Raw genomic sequence first — 25,641 nt, forward strand, 5'->3', positions numbered from 1 at the left:
ATTTATTTATATTTTAATACAGCTTTTTTGATTACCATAATTTGATTATGCATTCTTGCATTACAAAATTGTTGTTGCGTTGCAAATTCCTCCTGGAAACAATAAAGTTCTTTCAAGAAAAAAACACTGAGAAAAATTTTAATATCGTTATAGTTTTAAAAAAAATTGGGCTGGGCAATGTTTCAAAATTTGAATTGTAATAATCACAACTATTGTGATTGTTAATTAATTGCTATTAGTTGTGCAAGTCTATCGTATAATGCATTATGTTTCAACCACCTTTATAATTAACAAACGGTAGCAAAAAGGGAAGAAATAACAACATCAACATATAATTATAATAGTAATTCAACAATCATTGTTAATGGCTCATATTAGTCAATTTTGTGTGTGTTGCATCATGTCGTACAAAACCAGCATTCTTCTGGTCCAGTAACTGGTCCCCAGCTGTTAAGGCGTCCCAGTTTTGCTGTTTGATGAGCTCCTTCACTTCCTCATTGGGCAGACTGATACGATAATTAAAGTCTCCACACCAGAATACGTAATCATGTGAGTAGAGGAGACGACCCTGGAGGACAGAGAGTATATAGATAAATATATAAGCAAAAAAACATTGGCAAAAGTTTGTCAAAGAGGTGGGTTAGTTATTAGTTTTGGTTACCATGGGGAAGCTCAGTCTGCGTGTGATCTCACTGTAGTCATCGTTTCTCTCCTTGACCTGTGATTGGCCGGCAGCAAAATGGGAGCAGACGAAGCAGATGCTGGTTGTGTGGAACAGCAGGCGAATGGCCACGCCTCCTTTGTTACCCGTAGCTCCGCCCATTCCAGTTTTAACAGTATCTACAGCTACATCCCTGGAACACAATAAAACAGCAGGGTGAGATGTCCTGCTATATGGCATCCAGGCCGACATATACAGAAGGTAGCGGCACCGCCTACCTGATGAAGGGGGCGTGCTGAGGGCGGATGAAAACAAACAGACACACTCCCACCAGCTGCTCCGAGGCAAGCAGAACATATTTGTGGTCCCGTGAGATGTTCTTCTGCAGCTCAGCAGCCCACAGTTTCTGGTTAGTTGTACTGGTCCAGGACAAAAATACAAAAAAGAAGGAAAAATAAAACATTGAATAAACATAGATAATGACATCACAGCAGTCTTATTTCACAGACTTGAGACTAAGATTAAAAAAACATTAAAGTTCACTTACCTGGCACTGACAATGTTCCCAGCATTCAGTTCAACCATTTCCTCAAAACCAATAGCAAAGATGTCTATAGGGTTTGCTTTGCTGTCTGAAAAGTAAGAAACAACCATGTACTGTATATGAGAATATCTTCTTCACAAATATATATTTTTGTGTTACTTCATCAACACAGCTTGCAATCTGATTCCCTGAAAGACATACAGTATATATAATACCAGAGTGCTTCCTGAAGCAGCTTTCGATCAAATAAAACATGTTTTTGTCATGACATATATTTTGGATTCACTGAGTAAAAAGAAAACCTGAATATAGTGGATTTCGACTTCTGTTTTAATGTGCATTTTCTCTCATTGTATGTATTTCATCTTCCTATAATTGTTATTTTTTTGTCATTTTGTGGGTTTTTGAAGTCATTTTGGGGGTACTACGAAGCTAGATAATTATATCCTGGATTTCTCTCCATTAGCGGGCTTTACCTAACCAAACATTCCCTTTCAGAGAGAAGCTGTACTACAAAGGTCGATAACGCACTAATGTAAGCCAAGTGATTTCAGCCTGCCACGTGCGTGCTCCCATAAAGGGGTGGAGATTTCAGCATCTGACCAATCACTAAAAAGGAGAAACCTGGCACAGCGACCTTTTTTTTTTACAATGGAGGAACAGCTTATAATCTTAAACAAACATAATAAATTCAAAACCATGATGACAGCGAAGGGCAACAGTGTTAGTGCAGCACGCACCAGGAAGGATTGGTTAGGAGGCAGAGCTTTTATACTCGTTCAGATCCAATCTACTATCCGGTTAGGTGTTCAGCTTAAGTTTGAAATTATGAATAATTAAAATCCATAATTCAGACCAAAAATAACACTGTTGTTACAGAAAAGGCAGGTATGAAAGAACCCAGGAAGGAATCTGCTGACAATATAATCGGGTAAAAGCGTGAGATTATTTATGATATTAATCCATGGGATGATAAACGGACTTTATTACAGCACACACGTGTTCCTATTCAAGTAGACTCCTATTTATCACACACACTGGGATGAGACCACATTATTTCACTGTAGTATGTTCCTGCTGATGCTGTCAGCCTCACTATAGCGTATGAATGAATGAATGAATGAATGAATGAATGAATGGCTTCACCCGTCTGCGCATACGGAGACACAGGCTTCATCAGCTACTGTAGATCAGTCCATCAGATGTAAATCTACATATTTCCTAAAGGATGTTATCAGTAAATGAAAGGATTGCATTTATCCATCAATAATCTTTCTTTCCTAAACACAGCTGTCAGATCTGCACCAACCAGGATCTTCTAACAATGGGCAGGTCGTTTTCTAAGAGAACTCACTGATCAGGAGGCGGGGCTTTAGCCTTCGATGAGATCCTAGCCAGAACAAAACCTGGTCCCGACCAGGTTAGTCATTCAGCCTAAGTTACCATGGTGATTTAGCTCTGTAAGATGTTAGTGAGCTTCGTAGGACAGCACACACTGATTAAATCCCGGAAGTTAGTGTAATAGGAGGTAATTTAGCTTCGTAGCATACCCCCTTTGTGTGTTTATATTGTTGTTTTCTGTTTTTGTGAAAATTCTTTTGTCATTTTGTGTGGGTTTTTTTGATTTGTGTGTTTTGGGGGTCCTTGGGTGTTTTTATGATGTTTTGAGTATTTTTCCTGCACAATATTAGACACTGTACACAGAGCAATAAGAAAAACACATGACATACCATGGAATTCGGGGTGTCCCGCTTTCTTGGGAGCGTCCAACAGCCAGTCGTTCAGCGTTTGGTTGCGAAAAGCAATGCTGCGGAACTGTTTGCCCCCATTAACATTCCAGGTGCCGACGCACACGCGGATTTGCTTGGGCCTGGTGTATTTGCGGTGGTTCTGGCACATTCCCAGTAATACTCTAGGGGAGGCTACAGCAAGGACACACACACACACAAACACACACACAGAAGCTTAAGGTATAGGAAAATGATTGTTCATGTGACTGTCAGTAAGATAGAGAGGGAGGGGAAAAGAAAAAGTGAAACCTTATAAAATAATAGGACTATATTGAGTACAATGCAGAACGTCAGGGATCGGGTCAATTATAATTGTAATTGCGTAATTGATCATAATTACAATTATTATAATTGTAATTGTATTTGGAAAAAATCTGTTGTTGTAATAGTAATTGAATTGTTATTAAGTTCAGATAATTGACTTTGTAATTGTAATTGACATTAAAATTCTATAAAAACTGTCAATTACAATTTAATTAAACACAAACCTGGGGAACCATGTTACAGTTCCATGTCCTACACATAAGTAGTTAAAAATTATTAAAATATGTTTTGTATCAAATTTACCTGTTAGTTGTCGAGCATCATTCTACCATTTTTAAAGAATTGAAATCGAGGCATATACTGACAGAAAAAAGGCTCATACGCCCACACCAAAAATATCAATACCAATATTTTCATGAATCAGGAAGCCTAACAAAGTAAATAAATTCAATGAGAGATAATATTTTATAGTGTATTTTACAGCTGATTTAAGACATGACGCCTTATTATCATAAGAGAAGCTAACAGAAAGCTAACACAAGAGAATAGTTAACTTTTATGGGCTCAGTAATTGTGATTAATTGGATCTGGAATTGAACTTTGGTAATTGAGAACATAATTGGAAAAAATGCTGGTAATCATAATCAGAATTGAACTGATAATTGAAGATGTAATTGTAATTGACCCCAACCCTGCAGAAGGTCCACAACAACAACATGAGAGGGATAACATTTACACACTAAGCATTGGTAATGGTTAAATATTCTGCAAATATTCAATACCCGCAAATAAACTTCACACTTTTTACAGTAACAAACCCTTAATATTGTGCAGAATATGAAATATTGCAGCATTACCAAAATTGGGGTGTAAATGCATACACAACTACTTGTTGCAAACACAAATGATGATGGTGCAGCTCAGGGGGAAAAGGGAGGACATTCATCCACTGTGTTGGTTTTTCCTGCTGACAGTTACTATACCTGATTGTAAGACAGGCTCAGTGACTACGATTGTGTGCAAAAAAAAAGCAGGAAGAGAAGGGGAGAGAAGTGAGATTTAAGCAGCGCTGTGACATAACACCAAGCGTAGCGGTTGGTTCAGTTTTAAACAAGTCAGACAATATTTTCCACTTTACAAATAGGAAACAAAAAAGCCTATTGTGCAAATAAGCCTCTGGCACGGGACAACAGGAAGAACAGACATGTTAAACCTCAATTAAGTACTTAATAATAATAATGAAGTAATACAATCTTCCTCTTAAAAGTACAAATGCAGATTTACTGTATAATCTTAGAGGAGAATTACCGTAAAGACTAGAAGTGGTGAGCAAGGCGCGAGCTTTGTCTGCTAAATCACTGTTGAGTGTGGAGCCCAGCCTGAGGATGTCTATGGCTTCCTGCTTTGAGCTGTCAAAGAAGTTGTTTTGGATGGTTCGAGTCACAGACCGAGCTCCATCTTTCAGCTTCCCAGCCTAGAATAAAGAAAGACATACAGTATATACTATTTATCTGTTACAGAAATTCTCATAACTAATCACTTTACCTGTAAAGAGAAATTCTCTAGATCTAGCTTTAGCAAAGAAAAAACCCAACCATAACAAGATATCATCAATATAGATTTTAGAAACAAAAGGGGAATAAAGTAAAGCGCTGATGTGAAACAGATTTGATTTATAAATTCATGACATCATGTGAAAAAATTACATCTTTAAGCCAACAACAATTTAGAAATGGTTTTCTTTCGGGAAAAACACGCACTTTCTTATTTTAGTCGATCCTAAGATATAAAATATAAGATCTATGGTGGTTCACAATATAATGGTATTAGAAAATGTTTTCCAAATTTTGCCAGATCACATTTTGCCTTGTTCCTCTTGATATTTTGAACATCTGTACCAAACTATTTAGCCAATATAAGTTCCGTAAAGGGTGTTATTGCTCAACCAAAGAATGCATAACTTTCACAGATATGAGAAACTTCAACGGTATGGTCATTAATAGTTTATCCCTGTATGTATACTAAATGAGTAAGAACATTAAAACAGTTCAAACACTATTCTTGAAAATCGAAAAACGTCAACATTGTGAAAAATTGTGCTACCCCAAAATGTAGCGCAATTCGCTCCATTTTTGGTACAGATACTTACAATGTCAATGTGAACGAAGCAAAAAAGCAATCTAGCAAAATTTGGTGAAAATTCATTTTATGAACCACCCTAGATCGAATGTGGCTCCATGACAATAGTCATCATGTGGTTAACCCGAAGAAAACAACAAAAATCTCAGACAGATTCATATCCCAATCCCATCTCATCCAATCCCAAAGAAATAAACATCAACCTCATTTGACACCACAGACACTGGAATCAACAAACACACCACCAAAAATAAACCACGACTGGTAATAAAAAAAGACAATGACCGACTTGATAACTTACCACACGGGTAGAGATGTCCAAAGGACAGCCGAAAGACACAGCAAACACACACACACAAGTTAAGAAATAGAAGGAAAACACTCTCTGCACACTGAATGCATGAATGGATTTCATGTAATTACCCAGAATCAATTACACATTTCTTATTTAAAATAATAAAATAAACTTATATATAAATTTGTACTTAATGGTCTACATGTAAAACCTCCATAGAGCAAACTAAAAATGATCGTGTTATTTATAATTACGATAACTACATGGGCCAAACTGTCAATACAAGTCTGGCAAATATACCTTATGATGGGTTTGGGTGCTGCATTTCCAATTATATTCAAAACTACTCCCACAACTGGTAGAGCAATATCAGGGTGACATTTTCATTTGGGTCACATTTGAGATGTTGAAAATCATTGAATTTAAAGGATGAAGAAGCTCATTCAGTTTTACATGTTAGCTGTGGTGTATGAGCAGCATAGCCGCTAATTTTTGTTTAACATAAGGTTGTATGATGGTCTTTCCAGTCCATTACCTTTTTGTGGTAACGGAGTGGAGTGGAAAAAATGAAAGCTGGTCACAGCCATCACACACTGTGGTACAACTCAATGATTCCTGTTGGAATACCTAATGTCCTTTTTTGGCATTTTAAAATTGATTTCTATGGATACGGTTGATGGTAACAGAGTGGAAAGGAAATGGAAAAGTGTTGAAGATAGTTGAGATAATAGTGATTATTACTGTGATTTGATTGTTTAGTTAGTGTATAGTGAGTAAGACTGGAGTGTAGTGTAGTGTCTAATATATTTGTTTTTTGTTTTATATCAACACAATGGGGCACAAATAATTTGCATTTCCCTGTATTTGTGATTCATACTTTTTTGTAAATAGTTGTACAAAATCGCCTGAGACATTGCTTGCATTTCACTAAAAATATCTATATATAACTGTGTTTTTTTATTCATCTGTATATAAGTTTTTGAAATATATAGTTTAGATTTGCTATACAAGCAATAAATATAATTCGTTAAAAATGCTTGTGACTTTTATAGTAAAAAAACCTAACTTTTTCCCACTCAAATTTGAGTTCATATAGTGGTTTTAGATCCACTGTGTTAATACAGTATGCAATATTAAAGAAAATACTTCACATTCACATTTGGGAGGTTGTCCTGAAAAAATTGATACCAAACAAGCAAAGGTTATGGATTTCCTTATATGAAATATAAAGGTAAAATCAAACGCAACAAAAAAACAGCAAAAACGCCTTAGGCCCAAGAGGGTTAAGTAATACACACTTGATATTTCAGTCGGTATAATTTTTCCTGAAAATAATATATTAAAAAGTACCGGGACCGGACATATTTTTTCCGAAATGTGACCCCAATGAAAGAAAGAAAGAAGAATCATGCAAGAGCCACTGAATTAACACCATTTGTATGTTGTTACCTTAGCTTTGCCATCCAGGGCTCCGGTGCCTGCATAGATCTTACTGACGGAGTCCCCATTAGCAGACCACATGGTCCTGAACACCTCCTGGAACCTGGCCACCAGTTGCGGTTTCTCTGTCAGGCTCATTTCCTCCAACTGCTTTGGCAGCATCTAAAGTCAGGAAGACAAAGCAAAGAGAAAATATAAGCTTCAGACTGCAGACTTAACAATAATTAACAAATGCAATTGACAGTACATCGTTGGACTCTTACCTCCAGAGCAAAAAAAGCTTGGACACTGTTAGTTCGATCCAAACAGTCTAAACAGTTGGTCCGGATGGTGCCTCCCTGAGTCCTACAAAGACATGAGAGTTTTTCTTGTAGTTTAGATTCCCCAATTAGAGCCAAGTCGCAAATAATAAGAAATAAAATTCAAGTATTTGCCAAAATCATCTTCATAACATCAATTCTCACCTTACTATGCCAGTTTCTCCAGAGTAGTAGAAAAAGCCACAGTCTTCTAAAAATTTGCCAAGCTGGGGTTTCAGCACACTGTGGAGTTTCTCTGCCTTACCACCTCGCACGTTTTGGTGGTAGTCAAAGTTCACCATTTTGACGGCGGACGAGTGTTCTGATGCTTTTAGGTGACTCTGGAAGTCAAACAACACACAACAGGGTAATTATATTGTTTTTTTATTTTTTAAAGAAAACCCCATTATAGCAGCTCTCTAACAGAATAATCTGTAAGCGATAAAGAATTATGCTCACTGCATCTAATAATGTCAACTTTGGTGCAAATAACTTCACTAAATCAATTATTTCTAACATACATTCCACATTTATCTAGTACTGTGACCTGAAAGTTTAGGAATGTATGGAATGCTATGTTTAGATAAGATACAAACTACCCTTCACTGCAAACACTTGAAGCTGTCACTAAAGCCAGACTGTAAAATATAAAGGTCATACAATATATAAATAAAGGAGGGGGGGGGGGCAGGAATAATAATTAGATGGTTACAGCAAAAGTTGTCCACTGACTTCCGAAAAATGCAACAGAAGACAGTAAACACTGTTTTCTGTTGTGAGCGTCTTCATCCACCCACATGAGACATTTCCTCTCTGTCATTACTGTGTGGGTGCACAAAGACAGCATGTGTTCGTGCAAACATTGCCTGTGATCCGTGTATTCTGTTCTGTCCGTCTTTTAGGAAAAGTTATATAAAAAAACTATGAATACGGACTAAAGTAAACATAGACGTCAGCTTCTCCTACCTGGAATGCTTTGCTCAGCATGTGTTCCCCCTCTTTACTTCCAAGCAGATTGATGATCACCTGCTTACCGTACAGCCTCCGCAGTGCAGTGAAGTGTCTACATGACACAGACAGAGTTATTGATGTTGGATAAAAGCTACATGACATGCTACACCACACACTGACTTAGGAGTCTCTAAATCCTCCTAAATGTCCGTGAAGAGGTTCTGTGCCCAACACCTGCTAAAGCGAAATGGACACGTTTCGGATGCACAGTTGGAAGCAGTGATCTTGTCATGCCGAACTGCTGTTAGCATAGCCGTTAGCGTCAGATGAGAGTACACTTCAGGGTCACGTACTTTGGCCAATCGGTAATGGAGAAAATGGATGAAGGTGATCGTTTTTTGTCTCCTGTACCGATGCAAAAGAGCTTGAATTTGAAAAACAAGGAGTTTTACGTTTTTGTTACATAATGAAAAACGAATGAACGAATGATACACGAATTCTTCAGCCTACTCCTTTTTTGACCTTTTGTAATTGAATAATGTGAATGTTGTAAAATTGTAATGTGAATGTTGGTTAGAAAAAAAAAAAAAATCAAGAATGTAAACTGCTCAAAAATAAACTAACTAAACTATAAAGGCTTGTTAGAAATGTATATCCCCATTAATAACCATACAGTAGGTCTAAATGTATGAACACCACTATTTTTTTTTCTTTGGAGAAATTGTGATTAAATCCGCAAACCTCTGTGGTTATTGGTTAATGAGGAACCAACCCCACAAAACGGAATCAGATTTCACAAAGTTCCGTCAATGATGAACCAAGATATGAACTTTTGCCAGTGGTTAGAGATAGGGATTTTATTCTAAACTAAATCAAATATGACAAACTAGAATTTAGAGGACATCAAATTTCATGAACAAAATGCAACATTGTGTATGGCCTTCCTAATGTGGGAAAGAGACTAACTGCTAATAAGCTACACATGTGGATGTTGTGATTTAACATCCCTGCAGATCAATATAGAAGATGGGTTATACAACAGAATGGATGTTTCAGCTTTACTTGGCAGTTCCAATAGATGAGTAAATGATCTGTATGAATTTATTAGAAGTTCACACCTCTTTTTTCAGATGAAGAATTTCAATTCTGCATCCTCTGACATCACTAAATAACCATCTGTGTTTTAGAGCAGAAACGGTTTATGATCCAAACATCTATTAATGTCTAGTTGAACACAATGGAAGGCATTGCTGCATTAAAATTGATAAAACGACTGCTCAGATAAGGACAGAAGTGTTTCAAGGTGTGGCAGTGATTAGAGAGCTGTTATCTCCTCAGTTACCATGGGACAGGTTAGGACTCTAAGATGCCAGATGTCAAGATGTCATTTTATCAGTTATTCTACTTGTAGACATAGTGAGAGACATGCCAAACTGGATGCTAGTGTGTAAAGTGTGGAAGTAAACCATAAATCATCACACCACCAAAACAGTAATCACAGAAAAAAAAAAAAAAAAAAATAGTGTCAGGTTTTAGCTTTGGTGTAAATACAGCATCTGCTCTTTAAAAAAGTAAAACTTAATCTCAATAAATGAAGAATTCCTCATTAGCAAACAAACACTTATCACTGCCCACCATGTCTTTATTATTCTGCTGCTGGTTTAGATAACACAGGCAGTCCTAGACCCAGCCCAAAGCAGCACCAACGCTATCTCGTAACTTTCAGACAACCTTGTTTCAGAAGGAAACTACTGATGGAATAAAGTTGAAAAAAAAAATGTATCTTAATGCACAAGAACAAAGGAATTAAAAATAACTTTCAATAGAAACTTCAAAAGTCCATTAAGGAAAAACAGACTTTCTCTGATTGATAAAAACGAAGAGTTATCAGGGCCGACAGCTTATTAATGGACACTAATGTAGCCTTTATATTCACTGTAATGAACCAGTCTCAGAAGACACACTTTAATTAACGCCTCTGTCTTTGTAACTCTCAGGAGATATTAGGGCCAGCCAATCAAATCAGGAGGACAAAATAACGTCCCTACTGCTGTTAAGGTAGCGTCACAAAAAAAACTTCTGCTTCTGCTAGGGCTGCATGATTATGGTCAAAATGTTCATCACGATTCACTTTTATCAATATCGTAATCACAATTCAATCCCAATTATTTATCATGTTAGGAAAGAATCTGTGTTTTTAACAAACAATATGTGTACAGTTTACAGTGCAAAATGAAGCTTTAAATAAGAATTATGTCAAAAAAACAATAATAATTTAAAATAACTTAAAATGTTCCAAAGACTAACAGAATAACTACATTATTACAGAGTGCAGAGTCCGCATTTTAATTGTAAAAATTGACGACGATCAGATTAACTGAATTGTGGCAAACAAAATTGTGATCACGATTAAAATTCGATTAATCGTGCAGCCCTAACCTCTGCACGCAATCAAGGCAGAATATTTGATCTACCTTTCAAAAGCTGGTGCGTTTGCTTCAAATCCCCTCGACAGCTTGACGCGATGTGAGCCGACCTGTTGAGACAAAACCCACAGCATCCCTTCTTTGGTTAAGGATGAACAAACAGGGTGGAGGAAACTCCCAATGTTGCAAAATGGCCAAAGAAAAAACCCTGATGATGAGAAATGAACTTGGGACAGAAATAGCGGGTGACATTTCAAACAGGAAGATGAGATCTTAAGAGAGGTCACAGACAATGCAATAAAAGGGCAGCGTGGCATCTTTTTTAGACGTAAACACTGAGCGGTGTTTTTCAGAATAAACTGCTTCTTACTGTTTGAAAGTACACAGCAGTGTTGCAAGCAAGCACAGGCCACATGAATATGATTAAACGTGTGGCTTCTCTCTAAGCACAGCAGGTTCCTGCTTGTCTAGTCGTTTCTCCAAATCTACACCTATAGTTCTGTTTTTCAAGCCACTTCTTCTCAAATCATTTCACTTTCTATTTCAGAAAGAAGGAAAAATAGGTGCTGTTAGGCTTTTTTTTCCTTTTAACATTTTTCTTTACATCTATTAGTGTTCACACAATTCAGGAGTCAATCTGCTTCATTTCTGAATCTAAAAGCCTCCCCACAGATTTTATTTCTCCAGGAGCTTTACCAGCTCGTACTGGGATCAAATCAACTTCCACTGTATTCTTACTATGGAAACCATTCCTTCTTTAAAGATGCTATCCATTTTATTACATGAAGTCATTTACTCCAAAAAGAAAGAGAAAAGGCTGAAATTGCCGCTCAAGTTTGTTTTTATCTCCAATGTAGATTTTTGTGCATTGCATTATGGGATGTGGAGTCCCGTAAACAGATACATGGCCAAAATGGTAATCACGATTATTCATCCTGTTAAGAAAAATATCTGTATTTTTATTTAACTACTTTTGAACAAACAGTATGTGAATAGTTTAGAGTACAAAAGAAAAGTTTTAAACAAGAATAATTATAAATAATAAAATTTACCAAAGAATCTGAAATTTACTATGGGCTAACAATATATAAATACACTGTTACAGAGGGCAACTCCTTGAAACAGCAGCATGTCAACATTTTCTATTTTGAGTGTCGGATTACGTATGTGAAGCAATATTAGCTTTAGCTTTAATGCATTTATCAAGTTTGTGATGTTTTTTCAGGTGGTTGAACAGAGATTTCTTGTGTTTTTCAACAGACAAGGAGGACAGGGATTCGCTTGACACCATTGTTGTTCTGGTTTGCTCCCAATATTCTCCGTGCTATCAGAAAAAAAGTAAAAACACTTGAACCCGTCTTTGCAACATCACATCCCACATCCCACAATGCAATGCGTGAAAATGACAGCAAACGAAGGACTCACGTATGTTGGAGATGAAAGCAAACATTTAAGCGGTATTTTCAACCTTATACATCTTAGATTTATTGAGTAACAAGGACTACACTATTGACTTATATGACAATTTTTTTTTTTAATATATCAAACAGGTTTAAGTTAATTTTCAATCTATTTCTCGTGCTCTGCTAATGACGTTATTAACTGCTGCACTTGTTTTGCTTGCATACATAATTCTTGCTGACCCTAAAAATACTTTGGTCCCTACTGCTGCCATTTGTCTTATTATTCACCTTCTGCTGTCACACATGCACACACGCACACGCACACTCACACACACACACATTGTGGTTATGCATATTTAATAACTTCCGGAGATGGCAACTGAGAAGACTCCAATTACAGTTGTACTGTGGGCAATCGATTACCCTGTCTTAGGTTTAAGGCCATTTACCTTGCAAGAAGAGTTAACAAAAAAAAAAAACAAAAAAACTTAATTCACTAGTCCTACCTTCAATTGATCAGCAATTTCTACTTTTCGTATCTTTTTTTATATATATGTTTCTCTGTCCCATGTTCTATTTGTTTGGTTTAGCAGGGCTGTACCAACTATGCAAAACTAAGGGGGAAGCTCCATCTCAGTTTCCAGTGCTACACTAACTACTCTTAATCCACACGCAAAATCCTAACTAATCCTAATGTGCAAGAAAAAAAGAAAAAAAAAAACTAAGTAAATATCAAGAACTCTCTGTTTGAATGAATAATCACATGTCTGACTCAGGGGATGAAGCAAGTACCAGTAAATGGGAGAGAGCCTACAAGTCACAACTAGTAGAAGGGACTGAGGGCTGAAACAGAGCTATAAAAGCAGGGGTTGGGGGTGGGGGGGAGCTACAGTTCTGTCTGAAAACAATCCCAAGCTCACTACCCTGTGTTTTGACTCAAGAGTTTGTTGGATTATGTGGTTTTAGCATCTGAAAGGTGGTCGTTGTGGATCGTGCGGATCCATTTTGGACCAGTTTTTCCCTGGTGATACACATCATTACACTGTTGATTCTATCAGTGTAGTAAAGGGAAGTAGTAGTTGGGGGATGTTTTCAGACAAGGCTCTCACCTGACCAAAGATGTCTGGGAGCTGAGAAAAACAAGAGAAATACCCTTTACCAACCACTATTACTATCGATAACCCCCACACTTCTTTTCTTTTTTTGGTTTAATCAGTCTGTGCAACGTCAAGACCACATAGTTTGAGCTGTGTAAACCATACAGCAGCATGGTGTTTGACGGGTGAATTGGATTAAGTTTCCATGATGTTCTTTGGAGTTGCACAGAGGGACCACCTATAGCTGCAGTTTGAAAAGCGCCAGCACCAGCAGGACCCCCGGAAATCCAAATAAAAGAGAAGATTATACCAGGTGGGGGTTTTCATCCAGTCCAATAGGGTGACGGTTCTCATTCAGATGCAACAAAACACCCTTAATGGACTTTTTCTGAACACAGCAACAAAGTGTGTTAAAAACCAGAATAAAAAAAGTCCACCATAGGGGAAACATTATCATATTTTTATGTTTTTTTTCCATCTGTCTGAACAGAAAAACACCTGACATATATTACATAAATCTTTGTGGATGTCTCTTTATTATTTTAATGAACCTTACACTTAATTACTTATATGTTTTCACTTTCATACCTGGATGCCTGGCTGTTCCCAGAAAAGGGGAATAGAACCTCGGATCTGTATGAAGGAGGAGACTTTGTCATCCAGGAAGATAACCTGTTGAAAAAGCAAACAAAGCCAAGCAAATTCAGTTAAATCCCATTATAAGAAAGTATGCATCGATGTGAACGTTATACATTATAGCACACATGACAAACTCAAGGCCATTAAAAACATTTCTGATTCTGATTCTGAAATTACCAACTAATTCAGTTGTTGATATCTCCAAAATAATGCACAAATCCAATGAAACACCACAATATTAGCAGCGCTTACATTTTCCCATGCATACGTCACATGATAGAAGTTATTTTTTATTTCAAATTGTTAAAAGAACTCACCTCAATTTTTCCCAAATCCTGCAAATTTCTTCCAAATAGCTTTGGTATTATCAGTGCTTTACATATTTTATCATTTCCATTTTGTGGAAGTGCAAACTAAAGCACAATAATGATTTAGGAAACTTTGAGCAGCTTGTGCAATCTTTAAAATATCTCCTTTTTGTTCCAAAAGTCTTAATAAATCATCTTCTGGATGCCAAAACCTAATGCAGGGTGCTAATCGATGTTATCTGAAACTTTTTCTTTGATGGACCACCCTATTATTATATATATATACATATATATATATATATATATATGACTATATAAAATTAAACACAAACTAATATGCGTGTGCAATTGTGCATGTTATAAAATGTGCTGACTTGGTAATATGAAGGAACTACAATAAACAAGATCTACTTCTAAAACCTTTTTAAAAATGTTACATCGTATTCAAATCAATAATTGATTTTACCCAATACCATAAAACTCTTTGAATAAAAAAGTAGTTTGTCACTTGACAAAGTTGTTTGTTAACGTGCACATAACGGAAGCACGTCAACAGACCTAAAAAAAGAGAGAAAGTTTCCGTTTCCATAACAGTAATGAAACAGATAGACAGTCACGACACTCATGAGGAAATAAGTCACCTGTTCCGTCTCCACAAAGTTGGCCACCTGTCCATCATCGTTTGTTCCTCGGACGTTGAACCGTGTGCCAGCTCGCTCTGAACTCAAGCGAGAGAAGATACAGGCTTTGGCCTGTTTGTGGCCCGCATAGATGGTCCTGATCTCCACGCCACCGCACATCAGCCTGAGTAACCAGTCGTCACAGTTCACCCCGTAATGCTTTAGGTGCAAGTGTAGCGACTGGTTCCTTTAGAGGAAAAAGAAAACAGTTGGTCAGGAAGTGTTTCAGCCTCCCACTTCACACAATGGAAACAAACTGTGAACCGCACAGACTGGAGACATTGTACTAAATCAACAGCTACTCCTGTGTTTGTATTCAAAGCAAAAAATGCCTCTAATCAAGATCTTTTTAAAAAAAAAAAACGGTCTCACATACCAAAAGAAGCGGTTATCTGTGGTGTCTTCTAGGATCCTGCGATGTGCATTGAGACTCAAGTCCATGCTGACTCCAGAGGAGGACCAGGCAAAGTAGAAATGTCCCGAGTTCAGGACCTTTCGCACCTCAGCAATGCGGTCCTCATCTCCAGGATCGTTCTTCAGTGATATAAAGTCCGTTTGTGTGACCCTGAAAACCTCTGAATCCTGAACCTTGCCCACAGAGCTGCAGCCTGTCACAACTACCAGACTGTGAAGCATGGAATCTCCTGGAAAACACACAGAAAACAACAACTGTGTCGGTGAACAGGAAACAAGTGTTTATATATTTTTTTTAATTTAATTATGTATAAATTTGACAGGGACAAAGTAATTCAACATAAATACAAAAGTTTGCAGCTGATGTGATGCAAATACAGCATGTAGCTAATGCTGTTTCACAACCAGGGTTCCTACAGCTTCAGTCAAATTAAAGTCAAGACGTTTTATTGTCATTTAAAATTAAGTTTAAGGCCAAATTCACAGTAAAAATACCAGTAATTAGGTGAAAAAAAAAACACCACATCAATTACATAGGGTTAAGGTTATATTTTTCTAGTGTCTAGTGCAGACGTGCAACTGTCGGCACCCAAAGTAAATGCACAAAAATACACAAAATGACAGTAAGATACACAAAAAACAGACTAAAACGATCTAAATCACTCCAAAAACACAAGATGACAAACAAGCCCAGAAATCTATTAGCTCACTCAGTGCCATTGACGAGATATCTCGTCATTTCAAATCCAAAGGCTCAGTGCCATTGACGAGACACTCGTCATTTGCGTTTTTTCACAGGGATTACTAGAAAATACCCTGGCGGAGGTCCCTCATCAATATCTAAGCTGTGGGGTGTTTTAGTGACCAACTGTGCCCTGAAGATGGCAGCAGTGCACCTTTAGATGAGAGATTAGCCACTGATGCTACCCAGCAAAGCAGGAAGAAGCAGGAAAAAGGGAGATTATGGTGCTAAAGAGTGATATTGTGACGTATCGAGCAGCTCACAGCTCCACATACTAACACAGAACATGTGTGGACCTGAGTGGATTATTGATAATGTTGTGATCATGAGATAAAACCATCAACTAACCGGGCTAAAGGGGTCATCCCTGCGTGTCGGGAGGAGAGGGGAGGAGAGTGGATTGGTGAGGGTGGGTACAAAATACCCCCAGCCTGTGAGCCAGATAGCAAAATAATAGGTGACAAGTAGGAGGTAGCAGCGCAGCTTTGGATGAGAGATCAGCCGTGCTCAGCGGAGCACAGAAGGAGAAAGGAAAGGAGTTAGGAGACAGAAAATGGCGCTACGTACAGAGCTGACGTTCCCAGCAGCGCACACTCGACCAGAGCATGTGTGGAACTAATGGATAGTGTGGTGATGATTAAATAAAACCAATAAAATACGGGGAATGCAGTCACACTCTGCATGTCGGGGAGGAAGAAGAAATTGTGTGTGTGTAGACAATCCATTCAACTCTGACTCAGATAGATAAATAATAATAATTCTGCCATCAAAAGCCCTGTCTCAGTGGTTTTTTAATGTTTTATATAAGGAAACAATGTTCAGATATTAGAGTTGTCACTAAAGCAAAAAAAATAGCTTTAAAGTCACTGACAAGGTTTTTTTTTTTTTTAAAAAAAAAGGCTTTTTTCTCAGCTTTTTGCTCTGAAACTAAAGATTTGTGTAAAACTTGCTCTATTCAACGGCTGATTACAAAAGAACGAAACAAGCCAGAAACAAATGATAGTCATAGTAGAAAATATTCTGTGGGTCTTTAAAATCAGTCAAAATGCTCTAAAACGGCTGGCACTGAGGGGGGTAGAAAATCTGATAATGGCTGGCACTGAATAAGTTAAGGACTTATTTTTAGATTCATTCATTTAATGCCTTTTAAGACTTTTTAAGGATCTGCGGGAACCCTGACAACTCCTGTCCCTGGTTGGGCCTTCCTACACTACAGTGAAATACAGTCAAAACAATAATACTTACCCAGCCACAACACAAAGATTATAAAACATTCACAAACACACACAGCTATTTACACATCGGTACAATTTAGATTTTCTTTCAGCCAAGACTTAAGCCTACAGGTGAATGTTTTAAAATGCGATATGGTTTTGAGTTGAGTGGGTAAAGGATTCCATAGTTTAGAACTTCTGTAGATAAACTGACTAAATGAAGTCCTGCAATGTGGGATCTGACAATTGTAATTGAAGGAACCTCTGGTGACTCTGTTATTGCCGTTTTGTTGAGTTATGAGACATTTGAATGTTAGTTGCTACTGCTTTCAAAACTCAAAATGTGTGAGAATATCATAGCGCGCATGTACAGGAGGGCGGCCTGAGATGGAATGTAATGTCTGATTAAATGTAAAGATTAATTAGTCAAAATTGAAAAACAATACAACAAAAGCCGCGAGAACAATTCTGTTTGAATCTCAGCTATCCACAAATCTATGCTTGTCCTGTTGTGATAACAAGAGCGTTCAAGGTCACGTGGAGGACAGGAGAAAGCAGCTTTTTAAATAAGTCTTCACTGTCTGCCGCAAAAAAAAAAAAACCTAGATTGGAAAAAAATTGGTGTCTGTTTACCTACCGAGGTTTAGCCGGAGAACTCCAAGAATTCCATAAGCATCCACTATCTTTGTGTATGTGCTTTTAATGGCATCCTTCTCTGCTGCCGCTGGAAGAGAAGACGGAGCACAGAATCTTATAAACAACAGTAGAAGGGCTGACATTTGGTGGAAAGTAGTCAGTGATTGTAAATAAAGAATAATAAAACTTGAACTATCCAAGTTATCTTTCTATGTTTCTATGCACAGTGCAGTTTTTCTGTATTTTAAAGTGGATAGAATGGATGGGTGTCTTACAAAGAACAGCAACAGCCCCTGATTCAAACATGAGACATTCCTCCCTGGTCCTTGTCTCCACTATGACACTGTAAGGTGGCGGGTCCAGTTTGTGGTAAATGCGAAATCCCTTGCTGAAGGCCATGGTTGAACCAAATTTAAGAGACTTATCTGTTGATCTGGAAAGAAAAACAAATAAAATTGAATGATTGATTGATGTCTTTATTTCCAACATGTCAAATAATAACAGAACAATAGTTTAGAAAAACAAAACATAATAAATTACAACAGCAGAAATAACCATTGATTTGATCCACAAACACTTAAGTCTCAACTTACATCTGTGAAAAGGTTAAGTGTAAAATTATTTAATCCTGCCCCTTTATTCACAACCGATTATCCTTTTTTTAAAAAAAATACAACAATACAATTATGACCCATATATATTCATACAAGCAATCTACTAGGGGTGTCCCAATCCAATATTGATATCGGATATTGGTCCGATATCAGCCAGAAAACGAATATCGGATTTTATCGGAATGCATCTAAAATCTCCAATATAAGCACGCCGATAAGTTTTTGTTGTTTTTGTCCCCGCCCTCAGTTGTTCCCACCATATACTGACAGTAAAAAATAACTGAAGTGAACTTGAATAGTTGACTATTGTTTTATGTTTGACTAACATTACTTGATCAAGCCTTTTCTAACATTCCACACTACAAAATAAGTAAATACTCAAGGCTGCAATATCGGTATCGTATCGGAAGTGAAAAAGTTGCATTAGGACATCCCTACGATCTACATATTCACAAATACTCCATAACTAATCAGTATTACTCAAAGCAGGAAAAAAAAACCAACAACTTATGATACAAATTGTCATACAAAAAACCTTTTCATGTGGTTCTAACACTTAAAATCTTTACATTTAATTTTCCCCATAATTGATAACCCCCCTCTCGTGTTTTGGGATATTTCCTGGCAGTAGATTATTTCTTGCTTTGTATAAAATCTACAATGTCACATAAGGAATTTGTGTGCTATTTAATTGATAAAAAAAATCAGGATTAATTGCAGATGAAACAAAAATAGCAATATATCTTCAATCAGACATAATATTTGCAGCATGCTGTCTGTTTGTTACTGGATAATAACAGTGGATGTTTAACCACTGATTACGTAAAAAACTAAATACTATGAAATTGGGGTAATTCTTGGAAATCTGAGTGTGTGAATTAACCAACAGGAAGACTAACATTGCGAAACTCAAAGACCATAATGCAATCAGGGGGTGAAGCAGGCTAATAATAAGGCTCACGCCTTTATTAAAATGATGCTTGGTTTTCTAAAGTGATTATCACCAGTGACCATGGGGGTGATGATGAATGACACTGCAGTTAACAGTGAGGCCGGGGAGATGAAATATCATCCATCCTTTACAGTCACGACTTCTCCTCGGTGCATCTGAAAAAGAGCCCGGGTGAAGGCTAACGACGGATAGCTTAAATCCTGATTATGTACCATAAAGTAAAACCATTCCACCACCAGGATTCTTCCTTCCTGTAAGCTTAACGCTAGCTCTATGCTCGTTAGCTACATCAGGTAGATTATTCACAGTCATAGCTGTGCTTCGCTATCTTACTATATTATGATGGCCGTACTATTTTTTTTTTTCCACGTCCAGTAAACCTTAATACGCGTTTCACTCGACATACAGCTTCAAGCAACTATGTCAGGAAAACATAAAAAACCGTTAACATGCCATTAAATCTAATCTTCAACACAATACTGTGCATTAAATGACACAGATATATGAGATCTTACCGTCTCCCCCGCCGGGTTGTAACTCGGCTGTCACAACAAAATCCTTCCCCGCGCCTCAAAAAAATGGTACATTCCGACGCAAACCCACGCCTCCCTGACGTAACAATGATATTTAAAATAGTTAATTTATTCTGTGGTTTTAAAAATAATAAATTACGAAACGTTAATTCTGTTTTAAGTAAGGAATTGTCAATTTTAACAATTGCAGGTCAAAGCAAAATGTTCGCCCTTGCTATTGATTGACAGCTTCTCTAAGCCAATAAACGCAACGAAAGGGCCTGGCTACCCTATCATAAATTGCAGAAGGCGGGGTCTATTTGTCTTGGAGTTCCGCTTGCAGCGCCTGTAAATTCACCATTATTGTTGAGTGACAGCTTCTCATAGCCAATAAACGCTAAGAGAAGGGCATGACTACCCAACCATATATTGCATAAGGCGGGGTCTACTTGTTTTGGAGTAACCGCGTACAGCGAATATAAAATTACAAGATAAAGAACTTCCCAATGCACAACACTGATGGAAAATGTTTATAACATGCATAAGAGCTTCAAATGGATTTTTTTTTTTTTAAATGAACAATTATTATTCTGATTAGATTTATTGTTGAGGAGTTGTGAAAAAATTGAACAAACTACTATCTTTGTTCAACTTTGGATGCATTTTATTTTTCTGCTTCAATGCAGCTGTTTTTTAAGGAAACACATTAAAAAAATATTACATATTTTGCAAGTCACACAGAGTGTAGTGATGAGGCTGATGGAACCATTCATGAACAAGGGCCGAACTGTCACCACCGACAAGTTCTTCACATCGCTGTCACTTGCACAATGACTGCTGAGCCAGAAAACCACCAATCCTTGGCACAGTAAACAAGATTTGCAGGAAAATTCCTCTGTCAACTAGACAGTTGGATCGCATTCAATTCACCACTCAGGTATGTTGTAAGTCTTTTTTTCATCAACACCTGTGTGCCATTGTGTGTGCTGTGAAAATATGGAATCAGAACAGTATCATAATAAACTCTTGCAGGGTTTTTCACGAATGCACATGCTTTGTTTTGCAGTTGTATTTCAGAGTCACAAATGCACAGGAGCTGTTTTGCAAATATATATTTTATGCAAACTTGTAATGTAAATTCTGAAATAAAATTGCTGAATTAATAAATGACATCTCCGACCATTTACCAATAACTACATTATTTAACACTAACGACAACATCCACCCAGAAACACACAAACCAATAACATACAAAAGACTGAAAAGAGAAAAACAGATAACATCTTCACAAACATACAAAATTCAGATCTAACCAATGGAATATTAATAAATGACATCTCCGACCATATACCAATATTTAACACTAACGACAACATCCACCCAGAAACACACAAACCAATAACATACAAAAGACTGGAAAGAGAAAAACAGCTAGAAAACTTTAAACAACAGATAAGAACAGAAAAGTGGAAGGAGGTTTTTACAAAACAAGATGGGAACATTGCATGTGACACATTCACAGACACAATAACTACAATATATGATAAATGCAAACGCATGCAAAAAAAAAAAAAAAATACATTATATAAAAAATATCTTAATGACAAAACATTGAAAACAGAACTACGATACTAAAAATACAGAAACAAAGTCAACAATCTCCTAAGAGAAAAAAAGAGAGAAATAATACACTACAACACACAAAGAAAGACAACGCTGACTACAGATGAGAATAAATCCTACACAAAAAAGGACAAAAAGAAAGAAAAAAATGAAATGATATTGTGTTCAGAACAACCTAAGAATGTTTGACCAGAGAGACAAGCTTGGATGTAAATTTTCTGTGTTCAAAACAGGGGACGGGACTTAGATAAGCAATCTGCTTCTCTCGTCTTCTTTTTCGGCATGTACAAAAAAAAAAAAAAAAAAAAAAATTGTAAATGTGAAAGTGAATGTAACCATGTCGAAAATAAACTGAATAAATATCAATCATGCAAGAGAGATGGTTAGACTTCCTGTTGGAGCTTGCAAGAGAGTTGGCTCACTCTCATGTGGGTGTGAAGAAGGCATGCAACTGCTTCAGCAACAACCTCCCACACCTGGTCCTGGGCCCAGTGTCAGGTCAACCATCGATGCAAGAAAAATTGTGCCTCTGTACGATGTGTTGACTGCTACAAATACACATGTGGCAAATGTAGAAAGAACATACCATGGCAGTGCCAGGTATGTTCCAACCAACGCTGAGTGAGGGAATGAGAGCTGAAATGACACCCACACCCACACACACCTAATAATGCACACTTATGACTTGTATTTTGTACTGTTTTCTTGTTTTCCTAAACTATGATAAAAGCAAACAAATAACAAATCTCAGTTGTTCTTTTGTATATTTCTCATGTCACACACTCATTAATAAACCTCAGCAAGAACTGATAAAAAAAAAAAGTGTCTCCCCCTCCTGTGGTGCCTTGTTTACATAACAAAATCATCTGTTTGCAGCTTAGGAGAAGGTGTTAGGTCAAAACCTTCAGCTCAAGTGACCCTTCTGTGGGCTCCATATAAATATAAAAACCCATCAATGGGACTTCTAAAGTACAGCAGATAAAGGCAATAAGTTGATTTTTTTATGTTTGTTTATCATTATAGATGCTCTTAATGCTGACTGCTCGTCCGTGATCGCACTGCTGCTGCTGCGACTCAATACGACCAGAATCAGAATCAACTTTATTGACCAAGTAATGTGTTATACACACGAGGAATTTGACTAGGTGAACTGTGCTCTCTCTAATAGTGTAAACATAACATAAAAACATAAATATAAACAGTAGTTAGACTAATATGTGCAAAACTAACTAAATAACAAGATAACAATAATAAGATAATAATAATAATAAAATAAAATATAATAATAAGATAATAGTGCAGTAGTGCATTGATGAGTAGTGCAGGTGAACATTTAAATTAAATAGTATGTACATGAACATTCTCAGTGACAGATTGATCCAGGGTTATGTTTAGTTCCAGGGTTATTTCACAGAAATAGGTCTTACACTCTTTGACTGTTTAGTGTCGATCAGTTACAGCCTGGGGGAAGAAACTGTTTTCATGGCGGGTTGTTTCGGCGTACAGTGATCTGTAGCGTCTGCCGGAGGGGAGGAGTTTAAACAGATTGTGTGCAGGGTGTGAGGGGTCTACAGTGATGCTACCTGCCCGTTTCCTGACCCTGGACAGGTATAAGTCTTGGATGGCGGGCAGATCCACACCAATGATCTTTTCTGCAGTCCTGATTATCCGTTGTAGTCTGTTTGTCTAGTTTGGTTGCAGATCCAAACCAGACAGTGATGGAGGTGCACAGAACAGACTGAATGATGCATGTGTAGAACATTATCAGCAGCTGAGGTTGAACTTCCTCAGCTGACGCAGGAAGTACATCCTCTGCTGTGCCTTTTTTCTGGTTGTGTCTATGTATGTATGCTGTTTGATTTGTTTCAACACATTTTGATTTGAGGAAATCTCAATTGCATTCTATTTAAATGTCCTACTCATTAGGTGAGTATTGTATGAACTTTTCAATTCTATAAATGTATCAAAATAAAAAAAAAAATACAAACCTATTAGTGTGTGATACAGCAGGTTATGTTATGTTTCTATCTTACAAAAAGTGGACGTAAAGAGCAATTATATTAAAATAAAAAACATGTGTGCTTACAAGTAGGCAACAAACAAAGAACAAAGTCCTTGTAAAATACAAAATAAGTAACTTTATTTACACAAAGTAAAAACAGATTTACAAACCAACTCAATATATATTAACATTGACTTAAAAAATGACTGAGGGTTTTCTATTAGAAAGGGCCAAAGCCTGCCTCTATCTGCTCCAGAACCAACACCAGTCCAACCAGTGCTGAGGAGTTCATCATAAGCTGGAGGTTATGGACCATGGGCGTTGTCCTGGTCCTGGTTCATGAACTGTGTCCCTGATTGCTCCATGGAAGAAAATCTGCATGAACATCTTCCTCCTTTTTTCCTGCATAGAAGCATTAAAAATAATTGAATTCATTATTTATTTTGGCAGTCTCCACAATAAGAAAATACAAAAACAAACAATTGTGTAATCCTTAAGCCAAAAGTGTGTAGGTTGAAGCAAAGCGTATGCAAACCTACCTTATCACAACAAAACTAAACAAGGCTCTCTCGATAATCACACAAAAAAATATTTAGCTTATATTACTATTTTAACAATATGTATTCTACACAAGTTTTTTTATATACAGTTTATACATTCACATCAAACATATATACATACGTACATACACATGACTGTATAAATGACATGTACTTGGTAAAATTGTTACTATTCTCTTATATTTACTAACAATATATGATTTAAAAAGCTTTTTAAACTGGTTTATGTTGTTTTGTTTAATCCCTTACGCAGTTCCATAATTTAACACCTGATATTGTTATACTCATCCTTTTAATTGTTGTTCTAGCATATTTCATCTTGAAATGTAGTTCTCCTCTTAAATCATATTCCCATTCTCTCTCTAAAAATCTTTTCTGCAATGCTTTTGGAAGTGAACCTCTACTTTATAAATCATTTGGACAGTTTTGAGTTTGATGAGATCTGGAGTTTTAAATCTGGTGTTTTTAACAATAATTCACGTCTGTTCTCTGATTCCTGCGTTGTGTGTCAGTCTGATGGATCTTTTTTTGCATTATGAATAACGGTTGGATGTTCGTCATGTTGTTGTGAGCACTTTGGGACTGTTCTCTCACCCAAGGGGTTGATGGGGAGGAAGTGTGGTTTTCCGCCCTATATAATGTGTTGGCGCACTTTATATCCTGATTCGTGTGATGCTGCTGAACTGATAAAAAGCTGTTCTTACCTCCACCTGAGTCGCTCCTTCATCCTGCCACAATGTATGTATTTCCGCAGACTTCTAGATAGTAACTCAAATATGGTAAAACAAGTGTATAATAAAGAGTGTGCAATGCTTTTTGATTAAGAATGAGCCTTGTTTTGTCCAGGAATAGAAAATAATATTAGTTCTTAATAATAGTTTCATTTATTCATAAACAAATACAAGTAAATGGTGTATGATGATATTTCAGGATGGACCAACAGATAATATTGTACATGTTGATGTTTGCATAGAATTAATGAATCTTACTGGATTTGTTTTGAACCTCCAAATCCAACTCTGAAATTAGCAGAAACGTTGTGACCACATAGTTTCGTCATATTATGACATGACCGTTGTGTAACAATAAGGGAAGTTCTGAATACAGATCAATGAAATATTACAGTTGCTTTCAGGAATATTAAAGTATTGTTACGGTTTCCAAGCTAACCAGCGGCTAACTGGCTCGCCTGCACCACGTTAGACGTAACGTTTATAATATTGATGAGAGAATATTGTAGCAAGTTAATATTGGTAGCAGGTTAACAACAGGGTCAGATAAAACTTACCAGCCCTAGTGGGGCCAGCGTAGCTCTGGTTTTTGGCTCCGAGAGCTGGAGCTGTGTTGCTGGAAACAGAATAGCTCGCAGCCAAAACACGTTCTAGCGCCAAGTTAGCTCCACCCTGCCCGGTGGCAAAGCGTGTTCTTCTTCTCCG

At 37.1% G+C, this 25,641-nt stretch overlaps 1 protein-coding gene and 1 long non-coding RNA gene across 12 annotated transcripts in view; both read right to left on the reverse strand.

The window, feature by feature from the left end:
* synj1 (synaptojanin 1) overlaps positions 1–20,267 on the reverse strand; it is a 37,056-nt gene extending 16,789 nt beyond the window's left edge. For 5 of the 11 annotated variants that reach the window (XM_028466079.1, XM_028466075.1, XM_028466076.1 and 2 more), the window contains exons 1-19: positions 20,024–20,267; positions 18,218–18,375; positions 17,944–18,030; positions 15,313–15,580; positions 14,898–15,123; positions 13,898–13,981; positions 13,620–13,697; positions 10,858–10,919; positions 8,399–8,495; positions 7,598–7,773; positions 7,397–7,478; positions 7,143–7,295; positions 4,568–4,733; positions 4,243–4,266; positions 2,936–3,127; positions 1,209–1,293; positions 940–1,080; positions 662–854; positions 410–568 (exon numbers count right to left, since the gene is read on the reverse strand). In XM_028466079.1, the coding sequence (XP_028321880.1) occupies positions 410–568; positions 662–854; positions 940–1,080; positions 1,209–1,293; positions 2,936–3,127; positions 4,243–4,266; positions 4,568–4,733; positions 7,143–7,295; positions 7,397–7,478; positions 7,598–7,773; positions 8,399–8,495; positions 10,858–10,919; positions 13,620–13,697; positions 13,898–13,981; positions 14,898–15,123; positions 15,313–15,580; positions 17,944–18,030; positions 18,218–18,341 (2,397 nt within the window). In that variant the 5' untranslated portion in view covers positions 18,342–18,375; positions 20,024–20,267. The remainder of the gene's footprint in view (positions 1–409; positions 569–661; positions 855–939; positions 1,081–1,208; positions 1,294–2,935; positions 3,128–4,242; positions 4,267–4,567; positions 4,734–7,142; positions 7,296–7,396; positions 7,479–7,597; positions 7,774–8,398; positions 8,496–10,857; positions 10,920–13,619; positions 13,698–13,897; positions 13,982–14,897; positions 15,124–15,312; positions 15,581–17,943; positions 18,031–18,217; positions 18,376–20,023) is intronic. The other 6 variants (XM_028466082.1, XM_028466077.1, XM_028466073.1 and 3 more) reach the window with 5 other exon arrangements.
* Positions 20,268–23,761: 3,494 nt separating this feature from the next.
* On the reverse strand, positions 23,762–25,637 carry LOC114476236 (uncharacterized). Its single transcript, XR_003675550.1, has 2 exons — positions 25,494–25,637; positions 23,762–24,047 (listed from the first exon to the last, which is right to left on the reverse strand). It is a non-coding gene; the product is annotated as an uncharacterized LOC114476236 (long non-coding RNA).
* Between the last annotated feature and the right edge of the window lie 4 nt (positions 25,638–25,641).

Source organism: Gouania willdenowi, chromosome 14 (assembly GCF_900634775.1).
Source record: "Gouania willdenowi chromosome 14, fGouWil2.1, whole genome shotgun sequence".
Lineage (NCBI taxonomy): Eukaryota > Metazoa > Chordata > Actinopteri > Blenniiformes > Gobiesocidae > Gouania > Gouania willdenowi.